The 15,009-nt window shown below is 35.1% G+C and overlaps 2 protein-coding genes across 3 annotated transcripts; both read left to right on the top strand.

Moving 5' to 3' along the window:
- The first annotated feature begins 983 nt into the window (after positions 1–983).
- On the top strand, positions 984–9,575 carry LOC112711514 (uncharacterized). Its single transcript, XM_025764188.3, has 14 exons — positions 984–1,836; positions 3,600–3,686; positions 3,913–4,016; positions 4,160–4,210; positions 4,527–4,698; positions 4,806–5,126; positions 5,700–5,903; positions 5,986–6,492; positions 6,639–6,848; positions 7,363–7,551; positions 7,862–8,034; positions 8,144–8,296; positions 8,403–8,484; positions 8,560–9,575. Exons 1-14 carry the CDS (start codon positions 1,303–1,305, stop codon positions 8,947–8,949), a joined length of 3,177 nt encoding a protein of 1,058 aa, XP_025619973.1. The 5' UTR covers positions 984–1,302; the 3' UTR covers positions 8,950–9,575.
- A 1,398-nt stretch (positions 9,576–10,973) lies between these two features.
- On the top strand, positions 10,974–14,779 carry LOC112711512 (uncharacterized). 2 transcript variants are annotated; one of them, XM_025764185.2, is made up of 5 exons: positions 10,974–11,261; positions 12,102–12,265; positions 12,593–13,658; positions 14,153–14,319; positions 14,420–14,779. In XM_025764185.2, exons 2-5 carry the CDS (start codon positions 12,132–12,134, stop codon positions 14,526–14,528), a joined length of 1,476 nt encoding a protein of 491 aa, XP_025619970.1. In that variant the 5' UTR covers positions 10,974–11,261; positions 12,102–12,131; the 3' UTR covers positions 14,529–14,779. The 2 variants fall into 2 exon arrangements, with proteins under 2 accessions (XP_025619970.1, XP_025619971.1); XM_025764186.3 differs by lacking the exons at positions 14,153–14,319; positions 14,420–14,779 and adding an exon at positions 13,780–14,001.
- The last annotated feature ends 230 nt before the right edge of the window (positions 14,780–15,009 follow it).

Raw genomic sequence — 15,009 nt, 5'->3', positions numbered from 1 at the left:
CCAAACTTACAACCCTCTCTCAAACTCTCTCAACCGCGAACAAGCTTCAAAATTTTTGTTTCCTCCCAAATAATCCGTCCTTAGCATCAACGGATTATGTATTTATACTACTACAAATATAAACCGTGGGAAGCAAGGGGGGTTTACGTTCATTGCCTCCTCTTCATAAACCGTGGTAGACACCCACGGTTTATGCCCATCAGTTTCCCTTCCTAATCCGTGGGACTCAGCCACGGTTTACAGCCATTGTTTTCCATGCGTAATCCGTGCCTGCCAACCACAGTTTATGTGGATAGTAGAAACTGTAGTTGGCTCCCACGATTTACCTAATAATCTAAATTGCACATGCACGTAATAAGTTTGTGTTTTGTGTATATGAATAAAGGATTCAACATATTTATTTAATTATGTAAATTGGCCTGATTATAAATATAAAATTAGTTAAGATTTTTTTATATAGTTTAATTAAGAGATCTAGAATTTAAATCACATAAATAGTAAAATTTTATTTATAAAATGTATGATAAAGAGATTTAAAAAAATTATACACATTTTTCCTAAAATATTTTTTATTATATATAATTTATAAAAAAATTTATTATTTTCAAAACTTGAAAAAATTCGATTATTCACATTCAACTTGGTTGGATTGACCACAGTTAATTTAATTGTTATATTATATTAGACATACACTATTAATCCATTCTTGAATTTTAAATATTTATTTATATTTAAATTAAAATTTAATTTTAATATATTATTAATATAAAATAAATTTGTATATACATTTAATTCTTTAATATTATATTAACAAAAATAATTATTTTTTATTGACCAAATGAATAATTTTTTTATACGAAGGTAATTGCATTAAATTATGAATAAAAATACGGTGCTAAAATACAGTATTTATTAAATTTGATGAAATAAATTATAAATTATAAATTATAAATTATAAATGGTATATAACTACGTGCGAGTGGGGGCATTATATCCGAAAATTATAAAAGAAAATGACAAGAGAAAGCGAGTGAGGAGGGAGGGAGAGAGATAGAGTGGGTTCCTTTTCATTTTCAATTCATCACTCACATGACATTAACAACAAAGGTTGACAAAAACTGGGTAGAATAGAAAGAAAAAGAAGCAAACCAAATCGAAAGTGAAATTTACCCAAAAAGAAACAATACACCAATGCAACCTCTTCAATCACTACTACTCCTTTTTCTTCTCTGCAAATAACACACACACATTTTCCTTCACTTTCCCGGGAAAACACAAAACAAAATACAAATCTTCTCCATTATGTACGCATCGTCCCGAAACGCGTCGTCGCAGCCGGAGATCGACGACGCCGGCAACGGCAGTGACGTGGGATTTCACTCGATCCGAGGTCGACTCCCCGTCAAGCGGAACCCTAGCCACCATCAATACCAACACTCTGACCGCCAGCGCGCCTCTTCCTCCGATCGACAACTTCCGAGGACCACCGCCGGCGCCGGTGGCAGTGCCGCCGCCCGATCTCACCTTCATAACCGGTTCACGCGTAAGGGCCTGCTATGGCTGTTCCCGTTCTTCAAGGGAAAGTCCGGATTCTACGGCATGATCATTGCGGTTGTGTTCCTCTTCGCCCTGGCTTCGATGGTGATGCAGAACTCCATTACGTCGGTTTTCCGGCAGCGTGGCGAGCGTGGGAGGCACTTACGGGAAGGGCTGAAGTTCGGGAGCACTCTCAAGTTCATTCCTGGAAGGCTTTCGCAGAGGTTCCTCGCCGGCGATGGGCTCGATCGGGTAAGGTCACAGCCTAGGGTTGGTGTTCGTGCTCCCAGGGTAGCTCTCGTGAGTTCTCTTTCCTCCTCCTCCTTCTTCTTCTTCCCTACTTTTTTTATTGGTTTTTATTAATTGATGTTCTTATAGAATGGCTGTATTGTATAGGTAATCAATAGTTGCTTTCAAATCAATGTTGTTTAATATAATAGGTATCGATACCTATATATATATTTTAATGTTAATTATTACAAGTGGGGTTGTGGAGCCTGGGCTGCGTTACTTGTGATTTGGATGAATTAATGAAGTACTCAAATATTTGTTTATTCTGTTCCGTTTATGCTTTAGTTATCACAGAAGATATTTTCTTTGGAGGATCTGTTTGGATTATGATTTATGACAGAGGAACTGTACATGTTATTTACTTTTGTAGACTGACTGGATTCATTTTCTTTTTCCTTTTTTTTTTTTCGGTGTTGCTTGTTTAGTACAGTGTGGATGTTTACTGCTAGTCTTCTGCCTCATAGAAACACTAAAAAGTGTTCTTAATTGTTTCAAAGGACAATGTTGGTTTGATTGTTGGCATGGTTTATGACAGTATGGCATGGTGTTATCTGATTCATGAAACTAGCCCCACCTTGTGGGGCAAGGCTTGACTTATTGTTGTTTTATGAACCATATTGGTTATTCAGTTTAGTAAGTTAATCATGATTGGAGTATCAAGCATTCTGTGGAATTACTAAACTCCAGACTCTTTATACTTCCTTGAGCACAAATAACATGCATCCCCTCTCGCTCCTCTCCCAGTTTTTCAAATGTATTCCCCTGCCCGATTAAGTGGAACAGGAATTACACTGACATATTGCGGATTTGGAATGTGTATTCTTGGGATTTCTTTGGCCGAGCTAATTTGTAGTTCAAAAGTTACCTGAATAGCAAGAGTTTGTGAGGGAGTGGACTAGCATATAGCATGTGTGATTAATCAAAGGTTGTTCTTGATGTTATTTATCAAATGAGTTCAAAATTCTATTTTTGCGTATGTAAGAGAAGGTGAAGGACCGAGATTGGGGGTATCTGCACCTTAGCATTTTCATTGTCTGATTTGGTGGTTAATAATACGAATGAAAATTGCATGAATTCTTGGTCTAGGGATGTCTTTGCCATTCATAGTGTCATATTGACCTTGCAGCCAAGTGGGACATAGTTTCATTAGGAAGCACTTGATACTAGATTTGGTCCTCAGTGAATGTTAATAGTTGCACCAAACCTGCCTGCCATTCCCATTTCAATGGCAGGTCTTACTGCTTCCCTGTCTCCCTGATACCAAAATAATAATAATAAGAACAAAAATAATTTAGGAACCCTTTGAATTAATTTTTTTTATAATGCAGGATAATTTCCTTTTTTGTTTGGTGGAAAGAGGTTCGAAACCCACATAGGCTTTTTTGTGGATAGAAGTTTGAATAGATCAAGATATTTAGTTCACTAATTATAGGACAACATTCATGCAGCCTATAATTGGTCATTTTCATAGGAGCTATACTCGATGTTTAGGAGTTTTATGTACATATAAATTAACCAAGAGAAGTGAGGGTTTACTGATGGCTTGTTATTTGGGCCGTTTATACAAAAATTTCAAAGAAGGGAAGGAAAGGGTTGATATCATTGTCAAAGATTAAGGTTTTATTAAGCTTTTCAATGATCAAATTCAAATGTCCATTCGTTTCTGTCATTGGTCATGTTGTCTATCCTGCATGAAAACATCTAACTAAATTTTGTTTTATAAATTGAATTGCATTCTTGGCATATTTATCTGTGCTTGTTTCGTTTGTCAGATATTAGGACACATGAAGATAGATCCCCATTCATTGATGCTGGTTACTGTGATTCGGAATCTACAGAAATTGGGTTACCTTTTTAGGGTAAGTCATTTGTATTTTTTTATGTTATTTCAAATTTTCTATAGAGACTGATACAACTTCCCGAAATCTAGCCCTGAGATCCAAGTCCTCCAAATAATTATACATGAATCCTTGCCAAAATGAGTTCCCTACTCAATTGATGGTATAACTTGTTATTTTTCATGTTTGGTATTGTAATTAAGTAAAGATTTTGACAGGCTCATGCATTTCTCCTTGTCATTGGCAGATATTTGCAGTAGGGAATGGGAAGGCCCGTTCAATATGGAAAAGCATAGATGGTGATCTCTCTTCTTTGAGAACTGAGAAGCACGCCCAGATTGATTGGTCAATGTATGTGTCTCATTTACTGAACTTATGATTCCTGTTTGACACTGAGGTTCAAGTTGCGGTTTACCTGCACCATTTTTAACAAAATCCATTGCAACTTGATATTGGTAGTAACCTTTTCTCCTTTTCCTTTTTTTTCCCCACAGTTTTGAAGGTGTCATTGTTGACTCCCTAGAAGCAAAAGAAGCCATTTCAAGGTGGGCTTTGTTTTTTGTTTATCCTATTCAGTTCTAAAGTAACAATTTGACTTAGGCTGGGTTTTCAATTTGGTGTGATGTAGTTGAAAAGTGTTCCCATTCTTTGTGTTTTCCCCCTTTCCCCGTTCCCCCCGAAAACCATCAGACACACACACACACACATTTCAGCAAGTACTTAAGAAGTCAGTAATTCGTAGATGGTGTTAATATATCAAATTTATGTGTAATATGGCATGTTTCTTACCTTCTCCTTAGTCAAAAGCAATTTTTATCAAAATGTTAGATGCTTTGATTAGTGAGTTTTATATTTGTGCAGCCTTATGCAGGAGCCTTTTTGTTCAGTACCATTGATATGGATTATTCAAGAAGATAGCCTTTCAAGCCGTCTTCCGGTTTATGAGAAAATGGGTTTGGAACGTCTTCTTTCTCATTGGAGGAGTGCTTTTAGCCGAGCTAGTGTCGTTGTCTTTCCAGATTTCACTTATCCGGTAAAGTTGCTGTTGTACAAAGGCATAGTTATTTGATAGTAGTAGAATTTGTTCCACTCTGCACTTGCCTTAAATGTTATCTCAGTTTTGATTTCTCCCTGTATCAGATGCTCTATAGTCAGCTTGATAGTGGGAATTTCTTTGTGATTCCTGGATCACCGGTTGATGTGTGGGCTTCTGAAAGCTATAGTAAGACCCACTCAAAGGATCAGCTTAGAGAACTTAATGGATTTGGTAAAAATGATATGGTAGTTCTAGTTGTTGGGAGCACTATCTTCTATGATGAGATATCTTGGGACTATGCTGTTGCAATGCACTCAATAGGACCTCTACTGACAAAGTATGCCATGAGGAATGATGCATCTGGGTCATTTAAATTTGTTTTCTTATGTGGCAACTCCACTGATGGTTATGATGATGCTTTACAGGTAGTCTGTCTTTTAAAATGTGCTTTGTGCCACTTGTTATCTTGATAGCAATGAAATATAAGATAGTTGAGTCATTCAAGATTTTAACTGTCCCAAGAAGTTGATCAGAAAATGATTGTGAATATTGTGTGTTATCTGAGTTGCTCTGAGAAATCATTTTGTTTTTGAATCAGCCATTAATGTGTGATTACTCTGCTGTTATATGCACTAATGAAGCATTATTGGGATTTAATTGTAAACATATGGCATTTTATTCTGATCTTGCCTTCTGTTCTGTGGTAAAAAAATATATACATACTGGGAGAAGCTTTCCTCCAAAGTTGGAAGTGACGGGTGTTTTTTTTTGGGTGGGGGTGGGGGGGGGGGGGATGGTAATGACGTAAAATGCACAGGGTAGAAAAGAGTGATCAAAGAAATAAACCAAATTGTTTAATCAAAAGAAATCTTGAAGAGGGCCCTCTGAATTGTATTAGTGGCAACACTTTGTTTTGTTATGTTTGAGTTGTACTTAGGAACTTTTCTAAGCTTGGATATATTGTCTTTCATATACTGATCCCTTAACTTTTGGTGTAGGAAGTTGCTTCCCGCTTGGGACTTCCTCAGGGTTCTATAAGGCGTTATGGCTTGAATGGTGATGTGAATAGTGTTCTGCTGATGGCTGATATCGTCCTATATGGTTCTGCTCAAGAGGTGCAGGATTTCCCTCCATTATTAATCAGAGCAATGACTTTCGAAATTCCAGTCATTGCACCTGATATTCCTGTCTTGAGAAAATATGTAAGTTTGATTTATTATTTCGTTTTTTTGTAACAATTGCTACTTCTATCTTCATTTTCACTGAGCTGTCTTCTACTTGCAGATTGTGGATGGAGTCCATGGGATATATTTCTCTAAACACAATCCTGAAGCTTTGATGACTTCGTTTTCACTTTTGCTTTCAAATGGAGGCCTTTCTAAATTTGGCCAAGCAATTGCTTCATCTGGAAGAGAGCTTGCAAGAAACGTGCAAGCATTGGAGTGCATCACTGGCTATGCAAGGCTTCTGGAGAATGTACTTAATTTTCCCTCGGATGCTTTACTGCCAGGTCCTGTTTATCAGATTCAACAAGGGGGATGGGAATGGAATCTGTTCCAGAATGAAATAGAACTAGGCATTGACTTGCCGAAGATGGATGATAATTTTTCTGTCAAAGAAGATACCATTGTCTATACTGTTGAGCAGGAGTTGACTAGTCTTAATTATTCAGCAGACAATTCTGAGAATGGAACAGAGGTTCCAGTGCTAGATAAATTAACTAAATTGGATTGGGATATTCTGAGAGAAATTGAAATATCTGAAGAGAATGATATGTTGGAAATGGAAGAGGTATGATGTATTTTAGTAATGGCAGTGATCAGTTTTATCTTCCAACCTGCCATTTTCAGATTTGACTGCCTTTGTATTTGTTTAATATTTTACGCCCCATGATTATCAGTTCACTTTAAACAATCATTTTTTTTCTTCTCTTGTAGGTTGAAGAGAGGATGGAGAAAGCTGTTGGTGTATGGGATGAGATATATCGAAATGCTAGAAAGTCCGAGAAGCTGAAGTTTGAATCAAATGAAAGGGATGAAGGAGAGCTTGAGAGAACAGGACAACCAGTGTGTATTTATGAGATATACAATGGAGCTGGAGGCTGGCCATTTCTGCACCATGGTTCTTTGTACCGTGGTTTAAGCCTTGTGGGTATCTTTCTCAATAGTTAAGACAATTTGTCCCGTGTTACCTTTGGGCTCTCTGTTTTGTTGCCTTTTTTCTTGGTTTATTTCTTTCTAGTTTAGAAGAGATTTGGATATATAAATAATTCTAGCCTCTAGGGTTTACCGTTTTAAGGATTTCTAACTTATTCTCTTTTATTCCATTTCCTCTGTCTTCCCTTTAGCAAGAAGATAGAGATGGATAGGCTTCTTGGGTACCGTTTAAAGATTTTTAATTTAGAGTTCTCTTTTACTTCATTTCTTCTATTCTATCTTCCCTTTAGCAGGAGATATAAATGGATAAGCGTTAGTATGCTAGTACTTGATTGTATATCTGTTATATAGTATATTTTAGATAATTCTTGCTCTTGTTCCCATGACAACTTGTTGTAGGTAAATAATTAAAAAAAGATGTCATCTTGTCAGTCTAACATGTGAATTCTACTGTAAATAATTTTGAGCCTTCTTTTTAATAATAATGAAATATGATTTCTGGCAGTCTAGTAAAGCACAGAGACAAATCTCTGATGATGTGGATGCAGTTGGTCGCTTGCCACTTTTGAATGACACATATTTTCGGAACATACTTTGTGAAATGGGAGGAATGTTTGCAATTGCAAATAGGGTGGATAGCGTGCACATGAGGCCTTGGATTGGGTTTCAATCTTGGCGTGCTGCTGGTAGGAAGGTACTCCTTATGTCAGTTTAATATTTTACAATATACTAGACTATAGTAGGCCTTTGTGTGTATGTTCAACCTAGCTTTTATAACAAATATAGAAAGGAAATATCTTATAGTACTCCTACCCTTCAAATTTAATTAAGCATATTAAATTATTTTTTATTTAGGTTATCAATTGAGGCTATAAACAATGAAGTTGTGTTTGAGAAAAATGGGCCTTCATTTTATTTTTGTTTCATTTTTTCCCCCTTATCACAATGAAACAATGAAAAGTTCTCTCCAAAATCTTTGCTTAAAATTTTGATTGCCAAAGCAGGAAGCATTGTCAGCAGAAGCTGAAAAGGTTTTGGAAGAGAAAATGCAAGATAATCTTAGAGGAGATGTAATATATTTTTGGGGGCGATTGGACATGGTTGGGGATGTGACAGGGAGCAACGATGCACTTACATTTTGGTCCATGTGTGACATCTTAAATGGAGGCAACTGCAGGTATATAATATGGAATATTTCATTATACATTCAATTTGTTCTGTTTTTGGACGTTTTTCCTGAGGTATTGCAATGTGTTAAAAAAAATTTCTGCTTCAAATTGCATCAGAACTATTTTTCAAGAAGCCTTTCGCGAGATGTATGCATTGCCATCCCATGTAGAAGCGCTTCCACCCATGCCTGAAGATGGCGGCTATTGGTCAGCGCTGCACAGTTGGGTGATGCCAACCCCTTCTTTCCTGGAGTTCATGATGTTCTCTCGGTAATTAATGAAGCAATGTTAGCCTCTTAATAGGATGTTAGTCAAAGGCACTTTTTTTATGCATCTGAAACAAGAAGTTGAATTGTGATCGATCAATTGAGTGCAGGATGTTTGTTGATTCCATTGATGGTCTGCACCGAGATTCCAGTGATGTTGCAACATGCTTTTTAGGCTCTTCCAAGATCGAGGTACTTTGTTTGCATTTGGTTTTTCATTTTAGTTTACATGAAATTTTATGTATTTCTTACTTTTATTCTATGCAGAAAGAGCATTGTTACTGTCGAGTGTTGGAACTTCTCATCAATGTATGGGCTTATCATAGTGCGCGGAAGATGGTATATATAAATGTCACCACTGGCGTCATGCAAGAGCAGCATCCAATTGAACAACGGAAGAGTTTTATGTGGGCAAAATACTTTGATTTTTCATTGTTGAAGAAAATGGATGAAGACCTAGCTGAGGCTGCAGACGATGGCGATCATCCAAGGGATACATGGTTGTGGCCGATGACAGGAGAAGTGCACTGGCATGGGATTTATGAAAGGGAGAGGGAAGAAAGATACAGGGTAAAAATGGATAAAAAAAGAAAAACAAAAGAGAAACTATACGAAAGAATGAAGTATGGTTACAAGCAGAAATCACTTGGACGATAGGAGAGCTTAAATTTGAGAATTTTACCTGGCAAAAAGCTTCTGACCTGACCCTGCAAGTGAAACCAATTTTGTTTCACTCAGGAATTTGTCTTGTGGATTGAAGAAGCTTTGATTCTTCTAACAACATTGGCATTTGGCTCAGATCACTGAAGAACAGTATTCTGTTTTTCCATTCATTAACTGAATACGTACACTCAGCCCTCAAGTCTCTGAAAAAGAGTGAGACAGAGAGCTAAAGGAGTTTTACCCATCTGGTTTCATGGCCTTTTTTTTCCACGGTCGATTAAAGCGGCACAGAAGACACACAGTTCGACTATAAATGTACTCATAGAATATAGAAACCCCATTCTTCAATTAAATTGACATAGCATAAATTTTGTATTCTTTCATTTCTGTATATTTGTTAAAAACTAGTCCAATTTTGAGTAGAATAATGGCTGGTTTTTTCCTGCATATATAGTTTTCTGTAATCTCTATGCTCCTGATTGTTGCGGTGCGCGAAAAGGCAAAGGGGATGTGACATGCTGAGAATATCGGGTGATGTGATTAATTGAATGTAGCGTAATAAACAAATTTGGCTTTCAAGTCCTGTTATCTGAAGAAAAATTGATGACATACTTGTTTCATTATTTGAGCCTCAAAATGTGTGTTTCAATTTTGCAAAGAAAGCGAGGAGGAAGTGAGGAACGGTGAGTTAAATTTTTACATTTTCAGCATTTTTTTCCCTCTTCTCTGTGATCTAAATCAAAATTTACAAGCAAAAATTAAGAACAGCTTAGCAGATTTAGAAATATATTTCAAGAAATTATATTTTTAAGAATATTATGTCTAAGAATATTATATTTCAAATACTGTAAGAAATTTATTTATTTATTACTATAGAGTAGTTGAGAATTGTTTTTAATGTTTTTAAGATTAAATTAAGATATTTTTGTTTTATTATACTTAGAAATAAAGTTTTAATTTTCAAAATAATCTCCAATACCAATAAAAGGGGGATTTTTTTTTTTATAAGAAACGTAATAATTGAGAGATATAATAATACTTTCATATTTTAACTTTTAGTCCTTTGATATGAAAATATCAAATGCTCTTTTTTTTTAAAAAAATAAATTTTAATTTTACAAAAGAAATTATTTCTAAAAATTAAATTTAAAACTTCAAAACAATAATGTTAGTCATTATTATTATTATTATTATTATTATTATTATTATTATTTAAACATCTATTAAAATAATTTCAATAGTAGAATTTGAAGATATTGTTTCGAAGAAATATCTAAAATCAAAATATGGGGTCTAGACTCTTTTGATTTGAAATGTCTTATTTGTTCGTTGGGAGGGAGAAATGGTTCGAATTCCGAAGTCTTACGGTAGGATACTTGTAAGAGATTCTGATATTTAAGTTAGTAAAAATTTTAGATAAATTTAAATGAATTGAAATTGAAAAATAGTAAAATACTAAATTCTGATGGAGTATTTATAAAAATAAGTGATGACTTAGTCATTATTCTTAAATCTAATCACTTGTAGTAATGAATAATTATTCTTTTATATTTGTAGAATTACTCCACGTTCGAATAATTGTTATCTGTGAGTGAGGATTTAAAATAGTAGTTTGACAAGGTCTTTCTCATCATGAAAGTCGAGTTAAATACGGATCGGATTACTCATATTTTAAATAAGTGGATACACATTATTAAAGGATATAATCCTTGCAGATTTATTGGACTTTTTTGGATCTAACAATAATAAATTTATTTAGACCATTATTTTAAACCACAGTATGAACATATACCATTATCATAAGATAAAATTTATAAAAAAACTATAAAACTAAATACATTAATATTGTAATTGTATAAAAAAATTTAATTATCAAATTATTTATTTATATATAATATATATTAAAATATAAAATATACATTAAAATAAATTAAATAATTTATATATTAATTTGGGATATGAACATAATATTGTAATCAATATTATTACAATAGTGAGCAATTCTGGAGAGGAAGGCTAAAAGAGAATTATAAAACGAGATGTCTCCCGCTCCCTTCAATTGGACCAATCACTGTCGTAATGAGTAATGACTACTGAGAGTAGAGGACAACAATCTGATACGGTTCGCACCACGCCACCACCGTTGAATGCGACCCCTTTTTCCCAAACCCAAAATGAAATTTTCAGGGTTTTAGCTTTCTTCTCTTAACAGTTAAACAGCCTATCTTTCTTTCTTTCTTCTTTCTTTTTCTTTCTTTCTTTCTTACACACTCCCTCCCGACACCATCACCTTCCTCATCTTCCTGGCAAGCTCTCTCTCTCTCTCTCTCTCTCTCTCTCTCTCTCTCTCTCTCTCTCGAAACTGTTTGTTTTCCTCAATTTGAGCTGAATTAGTGAAATTATCCTCTACCTAATTGTGTCTCTTATTACAGTCGCTTTTACTTTAATAATCTCTGCTATGTTACCGTCGATTTCTGGCTGAATTTGTTACAGACTTGCGAATAGTTCTATGATTTGTTCTTCCGCTTCCTCTGTAATTACTGATATACTGTTTGGTTTACCGTACTACGAATATGATGCATAGCGATTGGAGTAACCGTTTCGGTACAATTGGTGCAAACATGTATAATTTATTAATTTTACATGTGTAGTGTCGATTCACCGTTCGTGTTAGATTGTTACGTAATTTTGTTAGTCAACTACATAAAGCGTTTGATGGAGATGATTCTGAGCTTGGTTGTAGTAGCAAGTTGGAACTGATTGTGTAACTATATTGGTTAAGAGTTTATTATGCTGAGTCAGCATGATTCTTTATGATTAGTTAGCTGCATTAAGTTACTGTTAGGTAGTGCTATGAATATAAGGACTTAACCGTAGAGTAGATCAGATTCACCAATCCTGTTTTTGCATCTGTACGGAGACACCTCTCTCTCATTTCCTAAGCTTTTTCTTCTCATCTTTCCTGACAATTTTCTCAATCTGAGCTCGGTTTCTTCAGCGTTTGTAATAACGTTGAGTTATTCTTGGAGAATGTTATGCAACTGAGTTTGCAATCGCTAGTGACAATGATATTGCTAAGCAAATTGAATTTAATTAGCATATGATGTGATGTTTATGTTATATGCTTTGTAACTTTTATTGTGCAGGTTTGTATTGTAGAGTTTGTGCTAAACGTGATGCATTCGGTAAAGGTTGGTTGGGTGGGGCAAACATTTGCCCTTGCAAAGCGTAATGAATCCGATGGGAGGAAGTCTCGGATTCGACGTTCAAAGGAGGAAAGAAAGGCAATGGTTGAAACCTTCATAAAAAAGTAATTGTGTACTTGTTTCTCTTGGTTGATGATTTCACTATTCTGAGATGGAATTAATATTGTTATATAATATCAAGACTTCTGTATAACCAATTTAAGAGAATGTAATTTCTTAACTAATTCTTTTGATATTGTTTGCTGTTGCTACTTTAGAGATATTATATTATTGCCAATAGAATATTGCATCAATGTAGTTTGTGCCTAAAGGCTGAACACTTCAACTCTTTAGCACATGCGAATTTTTTCTTTTCAGCTGTTATAATTCAAGTCATATGGTAGAAACCCTTTTTCTTTTCCTTTGTTTATAATTTAGTTACTTCATTCCAGGTACCAAGAGTCGAACAATGGGAACTTTCCATCTCTTAATCTTACCCACAAAGAAGTTGGCGGCTCCTTTTACACAGTACGAGAGATTGTCCGGGATATAATTCAAGAAAATAGAGTGTTAGGTCCTGCTAAGTTTGCTTTACAGGAGCTAACTTCAGATCATTTTTATGAACTCAATCCATTGGGTTCAATTGCCACAGATCCTCAATCTGTTTTGGCTGCATCTTCAAGTAAAGTTCATCTTGAAGAAAGCAACAGTATAGATACAACTGACATGAAGCTTTGTGCTTCTGATGAGTATCATACTAGAGCTGAGCATTGGGAGGTTGACAATGGGCATGTCATTAATGTTAGCCAGGTAGACATCATAAACAAGGAAACCATTGAATCTACTGTTGTATCTGATGGTTCTCATGGTGGATTTGAGCATCAAGTGGTTGATAAAAACCATATTATAGAAGGTAGTCAGGTAGATGAGGCTGACAATGGAGTTGGTGAATCTACTGTTGTTTCTGGCGAACCTTATGATGGAGCTGAGCATCAGATTGTTGACAAGGAGAAAGTTATAAATGGTAGCCAGGTGGATGTGACGAAGAAGGAATTCAGTGAATCTTCGATTCCTCAGTTGCTGGTAAAAGTAAACCCTGTGACAGAAGACTTGATAGTAGAGACATTTCCAATAAGGCCTGTTGCTAGTACTAATGATGAAATAGAAGTTCTTGGAGAGTTGAGAGACTCGAGTAATTCACCAGAGAATAATATAGAAGTGTTGGAATTGGAAGGACACCAGGAGGGGTCTGAATTAAATGGTATAGAGACCCCAAAGACTACTAGTTTAGTGGATGAAAAAATTGAGGATGGTGTTAAAAATCATTTATTAAACAACACTGCTCAAGATGAAGTGAAAAGTTTAGGAGGGACATTGGTGGAAAGCACAGAACAGTCAACCCACCAAGAAACATTTAGTCGTGAATCAGAAGTTTGCACTGAACCTCAAGTTCAAGTATCGCACCATAATACTACCTCTGAAGCCATTAACCAAAACCAGCTGGTGGATGGAGCTAAGGTAAGTTTATCCATTGATATTTTGTACATTAAGTTTGACAGGACATATTTGTGGACAAGAGTCGAGGTGCAATATCCTCTCAAAATTTGACATATACTTATAACATACTAGTTATTTTCAGGTCTGAGATCACGGTTTTTCTAACAATGGAAAAAGTAATCCACACAAAAAGAGTAACTTCGCAATGGATTGAACCCTTAGGCTGCAAAAATTGTTGATATGGGATAATTTATCCCTTACAAAGTTGTAGGCCACAATAAAATCAGATCATGAATCAGAATCGAAATTCTTCAGTTATCTTCTAGGAATTTTTTTTCTTCAGCCTTAACTAATGCAATAACAGGTTTGCATATTCTATTTGTAAAGATTAAGCTACTTGGATCTTATAAATGATAGACGATTTATGAAACAATTGTTATTATTAACTACATTTTTTAGTTATGAGAGAAGGAATTATCTTGTAGCCAGTAACCGCTAAAAGTATCTTTTAACAGGCAAGCATTCAAGATGATACCCGAGCCAAAAGCATGACTGGTACTTGTTATGAGAAATCTCAACTATCAGAGGAAGCTTTGCAGAAAGTTAACAAACTCAAAGTTGATGGGGAAATTGCTGGCAATTCCCAGGGAAGAAGCAACGCTACTTTAGATAGGATCAATCTGTAAGTAAATTTGATGATTTCATCTAAATTGTTTGCAGAGATACCTTTTAATTAGTTTGGGTTTCATGCAACTGCTAAGTTTTCCTTGTTTTAACTGCAGAGAATCATGGGACGGAACACCTAAGAATTCTGCAAAGCAAGAAACCAACCCTCTTGTAGCCATCTTTAAAGCAATTGTTGATGCTTTTGTGAAACTTTGGTCGGAATGAAGATTTTACCACCAGTTTGTCTTTTCTTTTTCATTGTTTTTTGAGCTTTGGTAATTTTGGAGAGTGATGTTTTGTAGCTGTTAGAGAGTGTGATGTTTTGTTTGGTAGAATCCGCACGAATGAAATGACATGTCCTCTTGACGAGGTTAATCCCCTTTTCAATTTACTACTTTTCAACTTAACCAATCAAATGCACCACGATGTTTCATGGTTGAAATTAGCAGTTATAACAAAGCTTGAGTTGTAGACAAGTTTATTATTTTTCCGGTACTTTCAAGTTTTCTGGTCTATATTTTCTTGATATTATAGACAAGTTAATCACTTCTTTTATAAGCAAAAAATAATATTTTCTTACAAGGTAGTTGTTACTACAAAATAATATTTTTATATTTCATAATAAAATATGATCCTAAATTAATAAAAAATATGTAAAATATTACTTTTGAGTTGGTCAAACTTAAACTAGAAAAGTCACCAAAAA

This window comes from Arachis hypogaea, chromosome 9, assembly GCF_003086295.3.
Source record: "Arachis hypogaea cultivar Tifrunner chromosome 9, arahy.Tifrunner.gnm2.J5K5, whole genome shotgun sequence".
Classification (NCBI taxonomy): domain Eukaryota; kingdom Viridiplantae; phylum Streptophyta; class Magnoliopsida; order Fabales; family Fabaceae; genus Arachis; species Arachis hypogaea.
This window is presented reverse-complemented; position numbering and strand designations above follow the sequence as displayed.